A 23055-nucleotide genomic window follows, 5' to 3' on the forward strand; every position below is an offset into this window, starting at 1 on the left:
GTTCTTTACGCAGAGAGTGGTTGGGGTGTGGAATGGATTGCCTGCAGTGATAGTGGAGTCAGACACTTTAGGAACATTTAAGCGGTTATTGGATAGGCACATGGAGCACACCAGGATGATAGGGAGTGGGATAGCTTGATCTTGGCTTTAGATAAAGCTCGGCACAACATTGTGGGCCGAAGGGCCTGTTCTGTGCTGTACTGTTCTATGTTCTATGACACTAGTGTTACCACCTGAGTCAAAGACTCATTGTTCTCCTGCTCTGTGAGCCAATGTTGATCCCGGAAATAAGGCTTAACTCATCATTCAGCTCATTGCTCTTTGTGCCATATTTGTTGTGGCCACGTTTTGCCGACGTGAGTCATTTCATTTGAAAAGTATTCTGTTTTTTAGAGACCTGAGGTGCTGAATAAATGCGAATATCTGTTTTTCCCCAATTTCTTTCGATTTAGTCAAATCAGCCTAGATTGTGGCCATCAGTTGTGGAATTGATGTGCTCTGATTTATTTAAGTAACACATTGATGTGTCTGTCCTCAGACAATGTAAACTAGATCCAGAGACCCAAAGTGAAGTCACTTGCTTCATTCTGAGCAGTGGCTACGACTGTCTGAAGTGCAGCAGCAACATCAGGGAGAGGTGTGATTTCAGTGCGCATTTTTTTTAACTGTTCCCTCACCTCCCAGAAAAAGATCAGATGAAAGATGTAAAAAAAAATTTCCCTGACCTGAATAGAGATTTTAATAGCTGTAGCTTGGAAAGCTGTCTTGGGCTAACTGGCTGGAATAGGCGTACCTTCGAGATGCCTGGCTGAATTTTGCATTGAGGTCCAGATGGTCAGTCTCATGATACCTGATCGGGTCCATATCTGGCCTCCTCGTGATTTAATCTCTGCCAGGCTCTTTACAACACTGAGACAGTAATCATAGAATACAGAACTTCAGTCCATGGTGCCTGTGTCTGTTCTCAGAAAGTGTTATCCAATCAGTCTGACTCTCCAGTTCTTTCCCTATATCCATGCAAATATGTTCCCTACAAGTATTTATCCAATTTTCTTTTGAAAATTATGATTGTATCTGCTTCCAGATTGAGTCTGTGATAGTGCACTCCAGATTGTGACTGACTGTGTGATATGTTTTCCCCTCATGTCGAGGCTGCCTGATCCAACTTCCACCCTCCCACTGCTGAATAATTGAACCCAACAAAATCTGTGGGACCTCCTCTCCGCACCTTGTTAAAAATCTCCTCAAAATATATCTCATTCGAGATAAGTTTGAGTCATCCCCCATCCTTACCTTGCCCTTTCAGGCTGGGTGCCTGTTTTTGAAAGCGTGTTTCTTTACGTTTAGATGAGCTAAATGTAAATTGTTCTGTCTTTCACCAGTTTTTCTTCCTGGGATAGTCACTGTATTTATAAAGAACATAGAACAGTACAGTAACATGCCCTTTGGCCCATGATGTTGTGCTGAACATGACACCAAATTAAACTAATTCCTTCTGCCTGCCCTTGGTCCGTATCCCTCTATTTGTTGCCTTGGTCCGTATCCCTCTATTCGTTGCCTTGGTCCGTATCCCTCTATTCGTTGCCTTGGTCCATATCCCGCTATTCCTTGCATATTCAAGTGCTATGAAACAGAAGGAGAAAAGGAGGTTGGCACCTGGCAACCCATTAACCAAGATTTTTGATTTGGAATGTTGCTTCAGTACCAGAGGTGCTCGAGTAGACTGATCTGCTGAACTTTGTTTTAGTCCATGGAGTGTGTTGGTTGAATTATCATTTGGAGATTTCTGTGGCTAGAGGCTGTCCTCCGGTCCTGCCTTTTTGTGGGCTTTGGGTTCGGAGATGGCGAGCATTTCTTGTATTCCGCTGCAGTGGCCAATTCCAATGGTGGATGTGGACTGAGTGCGTTTTGCTATTTCGGAGCCTGAGAGACTCGTTTGATTGCACTCGAATGACCTTCCTACAGGAAAAGAGACCGAGTATGAGAACTATTTGCTTCCTCCAGTCCACATTTTGAAGTGTTGAATTACTGTGCATGTGCCATTTGGTCAGAACTGTCCCTCTGCTCACATACTGAAAATCACACTGCTGAGTTTCACATTACAGTAGAAGAATGCTTCAGGCTAAAACTCTGCAATAGCTTTAGAATCTGATCATTCTTGGAATGGATATTGTGGTGTCCACTATGGCTCATTTGGTAGCACTTTTGTTTCTCGAGTCAGAGGGTTGAGTTCGAGACCACGTGAGAGAATTGAGCACAAAACCTCAACTAACATACGTTCCCAGTTAGTTCACTTTATTTCCCGATTATCCCTTCTGAAACCCACACTGGCCACTTTTATTTCCCCATGTGGTAAATGAAGACTTTCGAGGTTTCTCTAGCATGCTAGTAGTTTTGTTTTTAAGCATCTACTTATTTGCTATTGCTTCAATCACTCTGAAAACAATGTGCTCTGTGATTGTTGATACCAATTTGTCTATGTACCTCGCCAGAGATAGCTTGCCTCATCTTTCTCAAATCTGCTGTGAGTTATTGTACCAATTTTCTTCTCTTCTAAGTTACGCTTTGCTAGAAATTGTCATGACTTTTTCCAAAAGGCCCTTGTCCACATTTAAGCTGATCAGTTGGATCACTTGTTGCCTGATGTGGCAGCAGCTCCGGCTCTTATAGGCCTGTTCGCACACTCCGCTGAGCAATTCCATTCCCCCTTTCTCCTTCTCTGCTCCAATCCTGAAGTGAAGAATTAAAATCTCCCAGCACAATCATTTTGTTATCCCCACTTATCTCTTTTCATCTGCTTGCAGACTTCCTCTTCCATTTCCTTCCCAGAATTTCACAGCAGTCTGGAATACCTCATCCCTCCTTTAGTGTATGCAGCTTATATTTCAGGAACATTCCAGCTATCTTGACTCTGTGCCCCTTTCTTGGCTTGTCTATACCACCCATCCTTTAGTCATTAAGAAATCCTTACTTCAGTCTCTTGGCTGCGCTTTGACTACAGCTGAAGCATGTCACAGGTCTCTGCCATTGCGAACTACTGCCACTCTGTGGGTGCCTGACCTATGCTAGTCACTTTTCCACTACACACTGACCTAGATCAGGAATTTTACTGACACGAAACTCAAGTCTGGTTAAAGCTGTTTTGGTCATCCTACAAATCTAGGAATTGCTTTCTTCCTTGCTTGACCTCCCAGTCTGGGGTTGGTGGCAGCTAGAGGGGCAAAGGTTGAGTTGTCATCTGGTGTTTCTAAATATTTGTATGAAATGCCAAAGCCAATACGGGTCCATAAATGACACCAGTGCTGGGAATGCTCAGCAGGTCTGGCAGCATCATTGGAGCGAGAGGAACAGTCAAGAGATTTCCAGCATCTGCAGTATTTTGGAGATGAGATTGCAGCTTCGCTTTTGAAAAGGTGCTCATTGATCAGTGGAGCATAGATTTGTGCTGCGGAGAAGACCGAGAGGGAGCTGATTCTGTAAGGGTGTGCTTGATGTTTGAGTGCCAACTCCTGGAAGTACCAAGTCAGTCAGCTTGGTTCTTCAGTGCTCTCACTGCTTCCTCTGTACTGGGGATGTGATGGACAATAGACTAACATTGTCAACTGCTTTCCTAAGTTCTTACTGCCGAAGACAAAGTGTTGAGAGACATGGCCAATTCTTGCTGATTTTTGAGGGGAATTTACTTCAGCAGCAGAAAATATACTCTCGCTAATGTGCTGAAGACCAATTATTATGTAATTGAATATTTTTTTACAGTTGGATGATATGGAATTTGGAGGTATTGTGAACGGTGAGAAGGATAGTGTAGAACTTCAAAAGGGCAGAGCCAAGTTGGTGGAATGGATGGACAAGTGGCAGATCAAGTTCAAGGCGGAAAAATGGGAAGTGATTCATTTTGGTAGAAAAAACATGGAGAAACAACATAAAGGGTAAAATTCCAAAGTGGGTGCAGGGGCAGAGGGAACTGGATAGATAAGTACATAGATCATTTGCAGGACAGATTGGGGGAACATTTAATAAAGCATGCAGTATTCTGGGTTTTATTGATGGGGCATAAGAATACAACAGCAGAGATTATGGTAAAAGCAAATTACTGCAGATGCTGGAATCTGAAACCAAAAGAGAAAATGCTGTAGGATCTCAACAGGTCTGGCAGCATCTTGAGAGAAAAGAGCTGACATTTCGAGTCCAGATGACCTTATGTGGTCATCTGGTCATCACTTACAGATGCTGCCAAACCTGCTGAGATTTTCCAGCATTTTCTCTTTTGGTTAGGAGATTATGATAAGTTTGTATTAAACATTAATTTGACCTCAGCTGGAGTATTGCATCCTGTTCTGGACACCACACTTTCGAAAGAATGCAAAGGCATTGGAGAGAGTATGGAAAATATTCATGAGAATGGCTCCAGGGATGAAGAACTTCAGTTATGAAGATAGATTGGAAAAGTTGGGATAGGTTTTCTTGGAGAAGAGAAGGCGGAGATGAGATTTGATCATGAAGGGGCTAGGGAGAGTAGACTTGGTGAAATTGTTCCCATTGGTGAAAGGCTCGCCAATCAAAGGACAAAAATTAGTAAAAGAAACATAGGGAGGGAACCATAGCCACTCACTAACAGCACTGAGTGTACCTACACCTCAGACTGCAGCAGTTCAAGAAGACAGCTCGCTACCATCTTCTCAAGGGCAATTAGGGATGGGCAATCAATGCTGGTCTAGTCATTGACGCCCACATTCATAATTGGGGGTGGGGGGGGGGGGGGGGGGGGGGTGACACCCTGTGGTATAGCAAATCTGTGAGGAAGCTTTAGGACTTGAAAGACCCATAGGTAAGGTTCCACCTTCGCAGAGTATTGTACTTCTCATTCATTAATGGTGTGTGGGCATTGCTGGCAGTGCCAGCATTTATTGTCCCCCTCTAATTGCCCTTGAACAGCAGCACTCTGTGGTGTAGGTGCACTGAGTTGCATTAGCGAGGAAGTTCCAGGGTTTTAATCCAGTCACAGTGAAGGAGCGGTGATGTAGTTCCAAATCGGGGTGGTATGTGGTTTGGAGGGAAACTTGCTGATGGAGTGTTCCTATGCACCTACTGCCCTTGCCCTTCTCGAGATGATGGGGGTTTGGAACATACTGTTGATGGAGCCTTGGTGAGCTGCTGCAGTGCATCTTGTAGATTACATTTCATCATGTCCCTATTGTTAAGAGAATGTCCTCCAACATTCTTTAAGCTGGACCATGAGTGATCTGCTCGGTTAATTTGAAATGCATATTTTTAATTTTCGTGTGTGTTTTTATTTTACAGCTTTCTGTATTTGAAAATGCAGTAGTTGATGAAGATGCAGGGGACCTAACAGACAGCGAAGAGAGCCTTTTCTCTGGATTGGAAGATTCAGGGAGTGACAGCAGTGATGGAGATGATGATGAGGAGGGAGAGGGTGATGATGACAGTGGAGTTGAAGAGAAGGATGTGAAGAAGTTCAGCAAGCGGGATGTTAAGGTGAGTTACAACAGCAGCATTTCTGTTTTTCCCGCGAAAAATATTGTGTGTCCTGAGCGTACAGCCAATGTTTGGGTTCTGTTTGTAATGAGCCATCTCTAGCTGGGATGGTGGGCAGCTGATCTGAGCTGAGATTGTTGCTAATTCAGCTCGCGAAGATCTGCCTGTGGAGGGGCTTTATACTCATCGTAAATTGCCCATTCGCTCAATCAGGTGTCCCTCCTTTGGTTGAGATTAGGAGTTCTTTGGTGCTGCGAACCCATTAGACAATTTGGCCTTTCCAGTACTTGTTCCTTGAGCATAAAATGTTGACTTTACTTAGGAAGCCAAGCCCTGTAAAACTGAGCTCAACTTTATGTATGAATGATATGGGATACCCTGAGCCAGTGTTTCATTAGAGTAAGCAGTACACCGAGTACCTAAAGTTCATGTCAGAGTCCCGACTGCCAAAGCAAATCTTCGCTCTGCTCAAGAAAGGTCCTGGAACAAGAGGAGGACAAAGGAAGTACTTCAAAGACACCCTGAAGGCTCACCTCAAGAAATGCAGCATAGACATCAACGCCTGGGAGACCCTTGCTCTTGGAGCAGCCTCTTAATTGAAGGGACACAATTCCTCCAGGAGACCCGATGGCAGGAGGAGGCCCAGAAAAGAAACCAGAGGAAGGAATCCCAGCGATCTGGAATCTAAGGACTGAACCCACCTCCTGGAAACACCTGCCAAGCGTGCGGTCGAATATGTGGCTCTAGGATCGAGCTCATCAGCCACGCAAGGACCCACAGAACCCATGACCAATAACACGGAGATTCTTAAATGGACAATCACACTCGTTAGTGAGTGATCATGAAGAAGAAACACCGAGTTCACTCTGCCATCAGATCCCTGCCAATAGCTGGGGATTGAAAATCTAGTTCAGGTGAAAAGACACCGGATCAGATTATTATAAAATCGAAAACTAAACAGAATCAAAAGGGATAAATAGATGACGGACTTAATTTCTGTAGAACAGTGAGTGGGGCTAATTTTAGCGAGTCAGATGGGCTTAATGAGCTCCTGTGTGGTAAGATTTCAGAATTCTCTAGTTTGAGAACAAATTTCTGACTTTCCTTTGTGATGGAAACATATCAACGGAATAATGAATGCAAACTTGCCAAACCTTTCTCTCGATTTAAAAGACTGAGCAGTGATCTAATCGACAAATGCAGAGAATGTTTCCCCTTGTGGGGAAGATCATAACTGGAGGGTGCTGACATAAGACAGCCACCAAGAAATCCAATCGGAAACTCAGAAGAATTTTCTTTAGCCAGAGAGTGGTGAGAATCTGGAACTCACTACCACAGAGTGGTTGGAGTGAATACTTTAGATACATTTGAGACAAGTGTACACTTGACAAGCTAGGTTAGTGTGATTTGATTTATTATTGTCACATGTATTAACATACGGTGAAAAGTGTTGTTTCTTGCACGCTGCACAGACAAAGCATACCGTTCATAGAGAAGGAGAGGAGAGAGTGCAGAATGTAGTGTTACAGTCATAGCTAGGGTATAGAGAAAGATCAACTTAATGCAAGGTAGGTCCATTCAAAAGCCTGACAGCAGCAGGGAAGAAGCTGTTGAAGGGAATAGAGAGTTACAGTGATAGATTTAGATGAGGACAGAAGAGGCTTGAGTGGAGGATAAGCAGCAGCGCCTGTTTTTGTGCTGGATGTTGTATACATTCCAAAGTTCGGGAAGCTGCCTAATTGATAGTTCAGAAATTTCAGGACTTGCTCTGATTCCTGATGTGAAGAGAACTGTCAGAGTCCAGTTGACAGGATACAGACTCCCATCAGCTCCTATCACAGCTAGTGACAATGGAAGAACAGTCAATATTTGTTCACATCAGGATGGTGTATGATCTCTAGAGGATTTTGGTAGTGGGTGTTCCCAGGCACCCATTACTGTTATCCTTCTAGGTGGTGAAAACCATGGATTTGGGGAGTCCTGCTAAAGAAACCTCGGTGAGTTCTGCAATGCAACTTGTAGACAGTACATATGGCAGCCATGTTGTGCTGGTGGTAGAAGAAGTGAATGTTTTGATGTTTGAGGTGTTGATCAAGAGGCTGCTTCATCCTGGATGGTGTTGAGTTTCTTGAATGTTTTTGGATCTGTACTCATCTAGGCAAGTGGAGAGTATTCTATCAGGCTCCTGGCTTGTGCCTTGTAGCTGGTGTCTTGGGGGAGAAGAATACCTTGCCTCTGACCACCTCCAATAGCCATGGTATTTATACTGTAAATATGTATTCACTTAACTGTTCAAAAGCCAGATATAATTGTAGGCTGTAGCAGTACGAAACTGGTGGCCTGGTGATCAGCATTAATTATTTCTATCACTTGGCTGGGTTGAACCTTTGATACTTGGTCCTGAATGATCATTCTGTTTGCTCGATTGCCTTCCATTGATCTGTGAAGTTTTCATAATTTGCTCAGCAGAGTTAACAAATGCTTGGCCAATCAAAACTTTCAGCAGCCTGGAGCAAATTGAAGTTGTGTGTTACGACCCAAGGTGTTTTATAGCCTAGACATGCAGAAGAGTTGGGAGGACGACTTCCTTGTGTACACGAGAATCTTGGCGTCAGTACAAATGTTACGGTTGAAGACTCTCATCCTTAGATGTCCAAATTCAGTGCTCAGGAACCTTCCCAACTGTGGAACATTTCCCCTATCTGAGGAGCCATCTCTCGTTGAAGGCTGACGTTGATGCAGAGATCCAATCTCCTATCCGATTCCTGAGTGCTGTCTTTGGACATCTAAGGATGAGAGGCTTCAACCGTAACATTTGTACTGACGCCAAGATTCTCGTGTACACAAGGAAGTCGTCCTCCCAAACTCTTCTGCATGGCTCAGAAACTTGGGCGCCGTACAGACGCCATCTGAAGGCCCTGGAGAGGTACAATCAATGCTGTCTGAGACGGATTCTCCACACAGCTGGGAGGACAGGCTTACTAACATCACCCTTGAAAGAGTCAAGAGCACCAGCAGAGAGGCCACAGTCTTCCAAAACCAACTCCACTAGGCCACGCATCTGCTTCGGATGTCAGAGTCCCGAGTGCCAAAGCAAACCTTCTTCGCCCAGCTCGAGGAAGACTCTGGAACAAGCGGAGGATAAGGGAAGCACTTCAAAGGCACCCTGAAGGCTTACCTCAAGAAATGCAACATAGACGTCAACACCTGGGCGACCCTTGCTCTGAAGAGATCCTACTTTGAGGAATCTCCTGATTGAAGGGACACAGTTTGGGGGGGGAGGGGGGGAAAGCCTGAGAAAGGAATATCGGTGATCTCGACTCAAAGGACCGAACCTCCTGCAAACATCTGTCAAACGTGCAGTCAAAGATGTGGCTCTAGGATCGAGCTCATCAGCCACACGACGTACAGAACCCATGACCAATAATACAGACTTAGGTGGACAATGACACTCGTTAGTGAGTGATCAGTGAAGAAGACATATACACAAATGAAATATTCACGTTGGTTGGTTGAAATGTTGGTGATAGGGATTCTGCTGGAAGATGTGTGGGAGAATTGTTTTGGGATGAAAGACAGCCGAGTGGTTTGTAACAACCTGTTTATCTTATATGTCACTAACTCCTCTACGAAGGAGCAGTGCTCCGAAAGCTTATGGTATTTGCTACCAAATAAACCTGTTGGACTTTAACCTGGTGTTGTGAGACTTCTTACTGTGTTCACCCCAGTCCAACGCCGGCATCTCCACATCATGACTAACTCCTCTCGCCAGCCCCCTCCCACCCTCCAAGCCTTGATAATGCTAAGCAGTTGATGCGGTCCCAGACGTGGCGAATTTGCTCCCCGAATCCAGTCACAGGAACAGTTAGAACATAGAACATAGAACATAGAACATTACAGCGCAGAACAGGCCCTTCGGCCCACGATGTTGCACCGACCAGTTAAAAAAAAAAAAAAAAACTGTGACCCTCCAACCTAAACCAATTTCTTTTCGTCCATGAACCTATCTACGGATCTCTTAAACGCCCCCAAACTAGGCGCATTTACAACTGATGCTGGCAGGGCATTCCAATCCCTCACCACCCTCTGGGTAAAGAACCTACCCCTGACATCGGTTCTATAACTACCCCCCCTCAATTTAAAGCCATGCCCCCTCGTGCTGGATTTCTCCATCAGAGGAAAAAGGCTATCACTATCCACCCTATCTAAACCTCTAATCATCTTATATGTTTCAATAAGATCCCCTCTTAGCCGCCGCCTTTCCAGCGAAAACAATCCCAAATCCCTCAGCCTCTCCTCATAGGATCTCCCCTCCATACCAGGCAACATCCTGGTAAACCTCCTCTGCACCCTCTCCAAAGCCTCCACATCCTTCCTGTAATGTGGGGACCAGAACTGCACACAGTACTCCAAGTGCGGCCGCACCAGAGTTGTGTACAGTTGCAACATAACGCTACGACTCCTAAATTCAATCCCCCTACCAATAAACGCCAAGACACCATATGCCTTCTTAACAACCTTATCTACTTGATTCCCAACTTTCAGGGATCTATGCACACATACACCTAGATCCCTCTGCTCCTCCACACTATTCAAAGTCCTCCCGTTAGCCCTATACTCAACACATCTGTTATTCCTACCAAAGTGAATTACCTCACACTTCTCCGCATTAAACTCCATCCGCCACCTCTCGGCCCAACTTTGCAACCTGTCTAAGTCTTCCTGCAAACTACGACACCCTTCCTCACTGTCTACCACACCACCGACTTTGGTGTCATCAGCAAATTTGCTAATCCACCCAACTATACCCTCATCCAGATCATTAATAAATATTACAAACAGCAGTGGCCCCAAAACAGATCCCTGAGGTACACCACTTGTAACCGCACTCCATGATGAATATTTACTATCAACCACCACCCTCTGTTTCCTATCCGCTAGCCAATTCCTGATCCAATTTCCTAGATCACCCCCAATCCCATACATCTGCATTTTCTGCAGAAGCCTACCATGGTGAACCTTATCAAACGCCTTACTAAAATCCATATATACCACGTCCACTGCCTTGCCCCCATCCACCTCCTTGGTCACTTTCTCAAAAAACTCAATAAGGTTAGTAAGGCACGACCTACCTGCCACAAAACCATGCTGACTATCACCTATCAATTCATTACTCTCCAAATAACTATAAATCCTATCCCTTATAATTTTTTCCAACATCTTGCCGACAACAGAAGTGAGACTCACCGGTCTATAATTCCCGGGGAAGTCTCTGTTCCCCTTCTTAAACAATGGGACAACATTCGCTAACCTCCAATCTTCTGGTACTATACCAGAGGCCAACGACGACCTGAAGATCAGAGCCAGAGGCTCTGCAATCACTTCTCTTGCCTCCCAGAGAATCCTTGGATAAATCCCATCCGGACCAGGGGATTTATCTATTTTCAGACCCTCCAGAATATCCTGCACATCCTCCTTATCAAGTTGTTTAGTCCTATCCTCCTTATCTAGTTGTTTAGTCCTATCTGATCTGAAGCCATCTCCCTGGCCCTATGCTCAACACTGGAACACCGAGATAACTAAGACATCTATATCAGACTCCTATTTATCAGCCTTCAACACCATTATCCCAACAAAATTCATCTCCAAACTCTGTGGCCTAAGGCTCGGTTCCTCCCTCTGCGACTGGATCTTAGACTTTCTAACCTACAGACTGCAATCAGTAAGGATAGGCAACAGCACCTCCACAATTACCCTCAACACCAGCACCTCACAAGGCTGTGTCCTCAGCCCCTTAATGTACTCCTTATACACCTATGACTGTGTGGCCAAATTCCACCTCGACTCCATTTTCAAGTTTGCTGATGACACCACTGTAGTGGGTCGGATCTCGAACAATGACAAGACGGAGTACAGGAATGAGATAGAGAATCTGGTGAAATAGTGCGATGACAATAATCTCTCGCTCAATGTCAACAAAACAAAGGAGATAGTCATCAACTTCAGAAAGCGTAGTGGAGAACATTCCCTTATCTACATCAACGGGGATGAAGTGGAAATGGTCGAGAGTTTCACATTTCTACGTGTCCAGATCCTGGTCCCTCCACACCCATGCTATAGTTAAGAAAGCTCACCAATGCCACTACTTTCTCAGGAGGCTAAGGAAATTTGGCATGTCAGCTACAACTCTCACCACATTCTACAGATGCACCATAGAAAGCATTCTTTCCGGATGTATCACCACAACTTGGTATGGCTCCTGCTCTGTCCAAGACCACAAGGAACCACGAAGGGTTGTAAACGTAGCCCAGTCCATCACGCAAACCAGCCTCTCATTCGTTGGCTCTGTCTACACTTCCCGCTGTCTCAGAAAAGCAGCCAGCGTAATCAGGGACCCCACACACCCTGGACATTCTCTCTTCCATCTTCTTCATACCAACCGACTCAACAGCTTCTTCCCTGCTGCCATCAGACTTTTAAATGGACTTTCTCTACACCCTAGCTATGACTGTAACACATTCTGCATGCTCTCCTTTCCTTCTCCCCTATGTACTTTATGAACGGGATGCTTTGTCTATATAGTGCACAAGAAACTTTTCATCGTATACTGATACATGTGATAAATCAAAGCCAGTCCAGCCACTAACTGGAATTTAAGTTAAGCTGGCTCCAAAGCATGTCCACAGGGTGCAAACTGACAGTGACTGATCAGCACATTGGATGGTTGTGTTAAACAATCTACTGTTTGTCCTGTTCACCCACGTGCTCACAGTAATCACAGCCTCTGTTTTGTTTCAAATATTTTTGTGGCTCTTTTTCCCAGATGAGGGAAGTTGCCAGGAAGGAGGAAGGTGAAAGCAATGGAAAGTTGGCGGGGTCTGACTGCAGTGTGCGCCCAGAGCAGACAGGACTGACTCCTCCAGGAGATGAACATGAAGGGGACACTTCGGACGAGGAGGTAAGGAGAAACTGCTTTTCTCGCCAGCGCTTTTAACCTTTTGGGTTGCTAATACTTGGGTCAAGTTGCAGATTTTGGTTCTGGGCCAGTCCCATTAAAAGCTCACTCGTATTCGACGCAAACCCTTGGAGTCTTTTGCTATAGCAGAAGGTTCCCATTGTTCAAATCCACACTGGCGAATCTTCACCCAGCTCTCTCTCTCGCTGTTTTTCATTCTGACTCTTGTAGTTTATAGTTGGTTCCCTGGCACCTTGCTTAAATGGTGAGCCTTAGGCCATGCGTGTTTTATGGTGGTAGCTGTGGTTTTAGTGGTAGCATGTTTATCTCTTCGTCAGAAGCTTGGGGTTTATTAATCCAGACTGAGGGATTTTCGATAGGTTGTGAAATCAAGATACGATTCTCCTGGTATCTCGGCAAATGTTTATCCCTCAACCAACATCGACCACCAAAAGATGATCTAGTCACTGCTGTTTGAGGGACCTAGCTGTGAGTGAATTAGCTACCATGTTTCCTACATTATAGCAGTGACTACATTTCAAAAATACTGTATTGATTTTGAAGTGCTTCTGGGACGTCCTGAGGCTATGACTGTGCAGTTATTGTCATCCCAGTCAAACACAAACATCATCAGGTAAATGGTGTTTACAGCAATGGCCACAACGGAGGCCTTTTGGTGAGGGGACTCAGCAGAATTCGGTTCTGGGAATAATGCCGTGGGATCGTTTACATCTGCCTGAACAGGGAGGTGGTTTAGCGCCTCATTGGAAAGGCAGTACCTCTGACAGTGCAGCATTCCCTCAGCCTTGGCTCAGGTGACATGCAGGACTTGAACCCTTATCACCAGCTGAGTGAAGCCGTTGCTGGCATCCTCTGTGCTACAGTCTTTGGGACAGTGGGTTCCTGTCATTGCTGCTCATTACACAGTGCATCGCCTTGTGTTTTATTCAAGTGAAGAAGGAAAGAGTGTCATGTTGCCTCTGTTTGTTGCTGACCAATTTATTCCTTGTATCATGGAGCAGTTGATTTTCTTTTCTGCTGTTGTGGAGTTCCATGGATCTTGTACTTTTGAGGAATGTTTTGGGAGCTGCAGTTCCTGTGGGAGGGACGTACTCAATAACAATTCATGTGCATATTCCCACTCTGACTCATTCCGTAATTGAGGGTGACAACTCCAGTAAACTGTTTTTCTCGTCCCCTCCTCAGAAACTAGGAACATTTGAGGTCTGCCTCTTCACACAACACTGGTAATAAACCTGGGACCAGCCTGTGTTTAGCAGCGTAGATTCTGCTGGGCATATTGAACAGCCACCTGTCCTCCATAGGCAGCACAGCTCTCGCGGGGTGTTAACCCTCATTGCTTCAAGTCTCCAGCTTCTGGACGGAGCTTCTACTTCGCTGTTGTGACAGTTTCTAATAGTCACTTCTCTCACCCGCTGTGCATCTTCATCCCAAAGTGGTGACGTTTTTGTTCCTGACATCTGGTTTTGCTGTCGATGTTCCGGGGAGGATTTCTATACTTTCCTGTGTTGGGTATACTTCCTGTGGGAATTGGTGTCAGCAGTTAACATGGCTGGATTAGGTGTTCTTTCTGTATGGAATCTCCTTGGGACTAGTGTTGCCGGTCTGTCCCCTGCTGGTGTGGAGGATGTTTGCAGAATTTGGATCTGTTTAGTCTGGTTTCTGGTGTTAAATTCCAATTCTCTCCTCCCACCTTCAGTTTGTTCCCTGTTATGGTTTGAACAGACGGTATGATTTCTGCTGGGGAGCTAACTACAGCTGTCAAAAGATCTGCAGTTTTAAAAACTCCAGTGTGTTATCCTTGTAAAGGTTTGCTCCCAGCAGGGTGCTTGGCTTGTCACGTTAGATAAACGCTGTCATTGTCAAGGCAGTCTTAGAAATTGCTCTGTCCCTCAAGTCTGCTGTGACACTATAGATTATATCTGTAAATCTGATCATACAATTGCAGCTGAACTGAATGAGATGTTTCTGTCTGTAATCCTGAGGGTCCATAGAACCTTTGAAGTTTATAGCATAGGGTTGGGGGGGTGGGGTGGAGAAGAGTATATTTGACCCGTTGTCTGTTGTGCCTCTTTTTGTTAGAATGATTCAAAGTGAATCCTTCAGCCCCACCACTTTTCCCTCTCACCTTCCTTTCCTTAATATACTTGTCCTATTTCAAATGATGTAAATTATCTTTGTGCCAGTCATAGAATCACAGAACCCCTACAATGCAGAAGGAGGCCATTTGGCCCATCAAGGCTGCACCGACCACAGTCCCACCTAGACCCTATCCCCATAACCCCATGCATTTACCCTAGCTCGTCCCCCTCACGCTAAGGGGCAATTTAGCATGTCCAATCCACCTAACTGACAACAACCCCACCCAGGCCCTATCCCCGAATCTCCACATATTTACCCTGCAAATCTCTTTAACATACACATCGTGGGGCACTAAGGGGCAATTTAGCATGGCCAATCAACCTAACTCGCACATCTTTGGATTGTGGGAGGAAAGCGGAGCACCCGGAGGAAACCCATGCAGACACTGGGAGAATGTGCAAACTCCACACAGACGGTGACCCAAGCCGGGAATTGTTATTGAGTCATTCTGTCTCGATGGCTCAGTTCAAAGCTGTACTTTGTGAGGTCTCAAGGGCCTTTTGTCCATATCCAGCCCACGAGGAGCTGTGTTTCGAATGATCATTTTAGTGCTTTCTAACCCCTCTAGAGCTCCACATTTGGCAATTGGTCGATAAGAATTGTGAGTGTGAGTTGGACTGAGTTTCCTTGGCAAGATTTGTGGGCTACACGTAGCCCACAGACTATAAATTATGCACACGTTCCCTAGGTCTGCCTGCTAATATCGGAATAGAGTTTGGGCACCAATTGGCCATAGTCTAATGAACTGGCACAAGGGAGGAGGCCATTCAGTTCCTATGTACATGTTTAGATGGTGTGGATACAGGTGGACTGCTGTTCTCCATGCCACTTGCTTGATTACAAATCCACACACACTTTGTAGATTATTTCAGCAACAAAGTGTGTTTATTTTTTGATATGACAATCTGATAGAACATAGAAAGCCACAGCACAAACAGGCCCTTCGGCCCACAAGTTGCGCTGATCGTATCCCTACCTCTAGGCCTATCTATAGCCCTCAATCCCATTAAATCCCATGTACTCATCCAGAAGTCTCTTAAAAGACCCCAACGAGTTTGCCTCCACCACCACCGACGTCAGCCGATTCCACTCACCCACCACCCTCTGAGTGGAAAACTTACCCCTGACATCTCCTCTGTACCTACCCCCCAGCACCTTAAACCTGTGTCCTCTCGTAGCAACCATTTCAGCCCTTGGAAATAGCCTCGGAGAGTCTACCCTATCCAGACCTCTCAACATCTTGTAAACCTCTATCAGGTCACCTCTCATCCTTCGTCTCTCCAGGGAGAAGAGACCAAGCTCCCTCAACCTATCCTCATAAGGCATGCCCCCCAATCCAGGCAACATCCTTGTAAATCTCCTCTGCACCCTCTCAATGGCTTCAACATCTTTCCTGTAATGAGGTGACCAGAACTGCGCGCAGTACTCCAAGTGGGGTCTAACCAGGGTCCTATAAAGCTGCAGCATTATCTCCCGACTCCTAAACTCAATCCCTCGATTAATGAAGGCTAGTACGCCGTACGCCTTCTTGACCGCATCCTCCACCTGCGAGGCCGATTTAAGAGTCCTATGGACCCGGACCCCAAGGTCCTTCTGATCCTCTACACTGCTAAGAATGGTACCCTTCATATTATACTGCTGCTTCATCCCATTGGATCTGCCAAAATGGATCACTACACACTTATCCGGGTTGAAGTCCATCTGCCACTTCTCCGCCCAGTCTTGCATTCTATCTATGTCTCGCTGCAACTTCTGACATCCCTCCAAACTATCCACAACACCACCTACCTTGGTGTCGTCAGCAAACTTACCAACCCATCCCTCCACTTCCTCATCCAGGTCATTTATGAAAATGACAAACAGCAAGGGTCCCAGAACAGATCCCTGGGGCACTCCACTGGTCACTGACCTCCATGCAGAGAAAGACCCCTCCACAGCCACTCTCTGCCTTCTGCAGGCAAGCCAGTTCTGGATCCACAAGGCAACAGCCCCTTGGATCCCATGCCCTCTCACTTTCTCAAGAAGTCCATGATAGTTGCATGGACTCCATTAACGATATTCCAGATTCATTTATGAGCAGAACGTAAATTTGCCAGCTGCCATGGTGGGATTTGAACCCAGTTACTTTTGTATAATACCTTTAACACAGTCAGATGTTCCACAACACTTGACAGGAATGATTATCAGGCAAAAATGTGACTGCAGGAAATGCATTATAAATGGAACAGTCCGTTAAATGTTGGTGGCGTTCAGGAAAGGAATTGGATTTCTCCTTGCCCTCAGTCACTTCAGGAACATCAAGAGCCAACCACTGAATAGAACCGGAGTCAGAAGAAGCCGGGAGTGAATAAGGTGGCACATTGACATTCAGTGGCATTACCATTGCTGAATCGCCACAAGAGCAGGTCAGAGGCGAGGAATCCCGTGGCGAGTAACTCGCCTCCTGACTCCCCAAAGTCTGTCCTTTATCTACAAGGCACAAGTCTGAAATACAATGGAATGCTCCGCACTTGCCTGGATGGGTGCAGCTCCAACAACACTCGAAGCTCAACACCATCCAGGGCAAAGCAGCCCCGCTTGATCGCGACCCCTTCTACATTTACTCCATCCACCACCAATGGGCAATGGCAGCCGTGTGTACCATCTACAAGAACTCTCCAAGGTTTCTTCAACACCTTCCAAACCTATAACCACTACCATCTAGACAAGGCAGCAGATGCCCAGGAACACCATCACCTGGAGTTTCCCCTCCGAGTCACTCACCATCCTGACTTGGAAATATATCGCTGTTCCTTCACTGTCACTGGGTCAAAATCTTAGACTGCCCTCCCTAACGGCACTGTGGGTGTACCTGCACCTCAAGGACTGCAGCGGTTCAAGAAGGCAGCTCACCACCACCTTCTCGAGGGCAATTAGGGTTGGACAATAAATGCTGGACTAGCCAGCAACATCCATACCCTGTAAAAATGTTCACTTTCCTATAGGACGTTATTTAATCAATCAGGGTTTCTTCAACAATCCAGTTTTCATGGGGGGGGGGAGAGGAAAGAGGGGATAAGCCCACATTGACACCTTGTTTGACGATAGCTTCTCTTGGAGTCTCTGAGTTGTGGTCGTTCTCCTTTCACGTGGAAGAGTTGTAGATGATTTGGGAGAGAGGGAATATGTAAAAATGTTAGTGAGAGGTTAACGAGGCCCAAGTCGAGCATTATTCAAACGTCCACTACCTGCCTTCGTTCAGTATCCTCAGTCACTTTTCTAGCCAAATATTGCAGCAGTAACCTTTTCAACTTGTTTACTACTGTTCTTCCCTGCTAACTTATTCCATTTGAGTAGAAAACTTCAACATTATTTCCATTCTTACTCTTAATTTCCTAATTGTTAAACATGTCCCCTGGGCTTTGAACCCTGCTGCACAGTTTGGATTTGAGGAGGAAACTTAGCTCTTTGACCACAGCTGCTGATTGTGTTGACTGGGCCACACTCTGCTCTTTACTGTTCCATTTACCGATGGGTTGTTTGATTTGATAGTGAGGGTCTGTGGCATTGGGAAGGGGGCGAGAGAGAAGCTGCCTGGGAAGAGAAATCAAATCAAACATTTCATTCTCAGAGTATAAGGGATGAAATGACCCCAGTCAGCATGCTTTGAGGAGGGAGGGAGTGACGCTTTGTGAATATTGCAGTCAACTTAATGGGGCGGCACAGTGGTTAGCACTGCTGCCTCACAGCACTAGGGACCTGAGTTTAATTCCTAGCTTGGGTCACTGTCTGTGTGGAGTTTGCATATTCTCCCTGTGTCTGCGTGGGTTTCCTCCGGGTGCTCCAGTTTCTTCCCACAGTCCAAAGATGTGCTTGTTAGGTGCATTGGCCGTGCTAAATTCTCCCTCCGTGAACCCGAACAGGTGCTGGAGTGTGGCGATGAGGGGATTTTCAAAGTAACTTCATTGCAGTATTAATGTAAGCCTACTTGTGATACTAATAAATAAACTTTAAACTTTTAAAAGACTTTTTTTATGAGAAAGAATAGTTAACAAATGAACACACAGTAAAGCAGAGAGAGATGAACTTGAACATTCTTTTTATTTTAGCAGAAGTTGTGATTACAAGGGATGTTTTCTCCTTTAAACTCACCTAACTTCAGTCGAGCACTTGGTGATGTTCCAGAGTTTGTTCTGTTTTTACATGGAAAGATTATGGCAGGATGTAACTCTCTGTTCTGTGCTTTGACAACCCTTTTAGTCAGAAAACCTTTCAGGAGAGCAGTGAAAATAGCTCCTTCCAGCTGGCCCTGTCATCCTGGAGACCTGTGCACAGGATCTTGTCCATCCTGCTTTGTTGTCAAGCTGCTACCCCTTTAGGAGCCAGTAGACTGTCAGTGTTCCTTTCTGAGGGCTCTGACTGTATCGTGTTTGCTGTTCTCGATGGCCATCTGGTCTTTTCAAGGGTTGCAGCTATATTTGTTGTTTTCTTGGGCTGCCCCAACAGCTCCCGAGATTCCCCTCTCGATATTAAGCACCGCTTCTGCCTCGTGGGGTTCTTGGAGGTGGTGAGTGGTCCCGGTACAGAATCTTGGCTGAACCCATGTTTTGGGGGAAGATCAGTTGAATAAGAGGAAGTCATTGGCTTGTTCAGAAAGTTAGCACATTGTGCGATGGGCAGAATGGCCAGCTTCACTTCCAAATTCTTCCTGTGGCCTTTGAGGGAGGGAATTTTCATTTGTTACGCTGAATTTACATGTAAATATGTTGCTGTTTTTCCCAAAACGAAGGAGATGAGAAAGAAAGACTTGCATTTATATAGCATCATGGGACATCCCAAAATGCTTCACAGCCAGTCAAGCACTTTGAAAATATAGTCACGTTGTAATCCAAACTCCCACTAACAGCGAGCTGACTGACGTATGAGGGTTCAAGGAGAGTTGGTTAGGATTTTATTCACTGGAATTTCGAAGAATGAGGGAGATCTCATAGAAACCTATAAAATTCTAACAGGACGAGACAGAGTAGATGCAAGTAGGATGTTTCCGATGGTGAGGGTGTCCAGAACTAGGGGTCATGGTCTAACGATACAGGGTGAACCTTTCAGGACTGAGATGAGGAGAAATTTCTTCACCCAGCGAGTGGTGAATCTGTGGAATTTGCTACCACAGAAAGTAGTTGAGGCCAAAACGTATGTTTTGAAGAAGCCGTTAGATGCAGCACTTGAGGCAAAAGGAAGGATATGGGGGTGGGGGGGGGGATTCTCCTGCACTTCAAAAAGGTGTCACAAATCTTTTATGTTCCTTCTGCACATGGGACCCCAATTTAATATTTCATCCCAAAGACTTTCACGAGACTGAGGTTTTTGCTCGCTTGGTGATGTGTCGAGTGTGTCAACCAAGATCTTGCACTCAGCTGCATGGAGTGGGATTTAAAGCCAGTGTTGTGAATCTGAGGCACTGTTTATACAAGAGGAGAGGATGGAATGGCTCCATTTGCAAATGGACACAGTCTTACTGAATGCCCAGAGCTTCTCTTAGTTGGGTTTTCAGTCCAGCTGTTCAGAGAAATGTGCGAGTGGAGGAATGTCGCTCAGTGACTGGATTTGGATGAATTGCCTAGATTTGAAACCTGCACCCATTCCCTCCATCCACCTTTATTCTCCCCAATAATCCCGGGAATGCTGCGAGCTGCAGTGAGGCCGGTGTCTCTTTAAAGGTACAGACGGAAGGAAGGCTTCTCTGCCGAATGAATATTCCATCTGTGTGAAGTGAGTGAGTGACGAGGCATTGTGGAATAGAGTGCTGGCAGCCATCCCTGTTCCACTTCCTGGCAATGGCAATCCCTGCTGCCGGTAGCCTGCAGTCTGAGAGCTGCTGGAAGTTCAATCGCACAGTAGCTGCAGGGCTCTCCTGGAATAGCCATCAGGCTTTAGAAACTTTCACTGAAAGCAGCTGCCTGCTTTGTTTAGGTTTAGGCTGGAGCAGTGATGGTGCTGATGGTTGGGGGGGGTGGGGGGGATGTATCAGACCTGGGCTAGCTACTAACCTTTGTCGAGAGCCACAGTGGAGGGTAGTAATTTGCCTGAGGACCACTATCACTGACCGTATATCAACTCTGTGAATAAAGAAATAAAGATATGTTTATATAGCACAATTCACAACCATTGGATGTCTCCGGGCTTCAAAGCATTTCAGTGTGTCTGGGATGTGGTGAGTTGCTCTTCTAGAGAGTCAGCACAGACATGAAGGCCCAATGGCCTCCTCTGTGCTTCTGGCCCTTGTATGAGTCTATGGAAGGCCTTTACAGCCTCTGAAATGGAGCCAACTTGGGCACAGCAAGATCCCACAAGACAACAGTGAAATAATGAATCAATAATCTGCTGATGTTGAGTGAGGAGTAAATATTGTCTGGGACACCAGGAAGAGCGCCCTCCTGCTCTTCGGGATAGTGCCAGTTGGATCTTCTGCATGTACTTGGGGCTTCGACTTAACCTCTCATCAGAAAGGTGGCACCTCCAACAGCTCCCGGCAATGGAATTTTGTGCCCAAGCCCTGGGAGATGGTGCGTTCGTGCCCAGTGTGTCATCTGCTATTGAATCTGCTCCATTTAACTCACCCTTGTTATAAGGCTGCATCATTGATTTGGAATTGTGTCCCAGTGTGTGCCAGATCCACTTTCTGCCAGCCTCAGAAATCTGATTGCAGCTGCTGCCTGCATTGTGAACACTGGAGGGAGCTGCGGTATCACCAGCGATGGAGCTCCCTCCAGTCGCAGACCCAGAGTATTGCAGCATCTCCAGATGGCTCCAATATCACCACAGGCTGCAGCTTGTGGAAAGGTAGCCCACACCCTCGCCTTCATGTCCTCTGCGACTGAAGTTGCAGCACATCATTCTGGTGATAGTTCAATGAGAGTGAGACACTGTCTGGTACCCAGCCTGGTTGTTTTATCCTGCTGATCGACTGAAGCTTTCCGCTTGGGACTAACACTGTTAGAAGCATAGTAAATAGGAGCAGGTCATTCGGCCCTTTGAACCTACTCTGCCATTCATTATAATCATAGTAAGATGCCTCACAACACCAGGTTAAAGTCCAACAGGTTTATTTGGTAACATGAGCTTTCGGAGCGCTGCCCCTTCATCAGGTGGGTGCAGGATTTGTTTCACAAACAGGGCAGATATAGACACAAACTCAATTACAAGATAATGGATGGAATGCGAGTCCTAACAGGTAATCAAATCTTTACAGGTACAGACAATGCGAGTGGAGAGAGGGTTAATCACACCTGTGAATTACTCATCACTCACCTGATGAAGGGGCAGCGCTCCGAAAGCTCGTGCTACCAAATAAACCTGTTGGACTCTAACCTGGTGATGTGAGACTTCTTACTGTGCCCACCCCAGTCCAACGCCGGCATCTCCACATCATTATAATCATGGCTGATCCTCTATCTCAGCACCATGCTCTCACACACTCCCCATGCCACTTGTAGGATTCTATGAGAGTCTAGAAATCTTTGTTTCCTCCTTAACTATGTTCAGCTTTCTGTGGTAGAGAATTTCACAGATTCATCACCCTCTGAGTGAAGTAGTTTCTCCTAAATGGCCTACCCCCATCCTGAGACTGTGACTGTATGTTTTAGATGCCCCAGCCAGGGAACACAACATCCCTTCATCCAAGCTATCCAGTCCTGTCAGAATTTGGCACAGTGGTTACCACTGCTGCCTCAGCGCCAGGGACCCGGGTTCAATTTCCGGCTTGGGTCCCTGTCTGTGTGGAGTCTGCACATTCTCCCCGTGTCTGCGTGGGTTTCCTCCGGGTGCTCCGGTTTCCTCCCACAGTCCAAAGATGTGCAGGTTAGTTGATTGGCTGTGCTAAATTGACCCTAGTGTCAGGGGGATTAGTGGGGTGAATGCATGGGGTTGTGGGGACAGGGCCGAGGTGGGGTTGTTGTCGGTGCAGACTCGATGGGCCGAATGGCCCCTCCTACACTGTAGGGATTCTATGAATGTGTGCGCCATTGAACTAAGTGGCTTGCCACACCATTTCAGGGAGCAGTTCAGAGTCACAAGTCTGAAGTCACACGTAGGTAAGGTTTCATGTTCACCAGAGCTGAGACCAGTTTTTATTTCAATTCTGAACAGCTGTCGGGGGGATTTGAACCCACATCCCAATGGCATGATCCTGAGCCTCTGGATTACTAGCCCAGCGACAATGCCACTGCACCACCATCTCCCAATGTGAACCAGCATTGGAGGGGACACATACCTCAGGAACCTCACTCAGAGGAGTGTGAGGATTCAAACCACTATCGGCAGAGCTCAGAGACTGCCTCACTGCCTGTCCCACACAGGCTCCCAGCCCACATTCATATGGCAAATCATTGCTGAGGCGGGGTTTCTGAATGAAAAGGCTCAGGTTTACCCGATCTCAGTCAGGACAGATGCAAGAGGTGCTCAGA

At 46.1% G+C, this 23055-nt stretch overlaps 1 protein-coding gene across 1 annotated transcript in view; it reads left to right on the top strand.

Moving 5' to 3' along the window:
• bop1 (BOP1 ribosomal biogenesis factor) overlaps positions 1–23055 on the top strand; it is a 170293-nt gene that overhangs the window by 18891 nt on the left and 128347 nt on the right. The window contains exons 2-3 of the mRNA XM_078230144.1: positions 5302–5496; positions 12320–12454. Coding sequence (XP_078086270.1) covers positions 5302–5496; positions 12320–12454 — 330 coding nt within the window. The remainder of the gene's footprint in view (positions 1–5301; positions 5497–12319; positions 12455–23055) is intronic.

This window comes from Mustelus asterias, chromosome 2 (genome assembly GCF_964213995.1).
Source record: "Mustelus asterias chromosome 2, sMusAst1.hap1.1, whole genome shotgun sequence".
Taxonomy (NCBI): domain Eukaryota; kingdom Metazoa; phylum Chordata; class Chondrichthyes; order Carcharhiniformes; family Triakidae; genus Mustelus; species Mustelus asterias.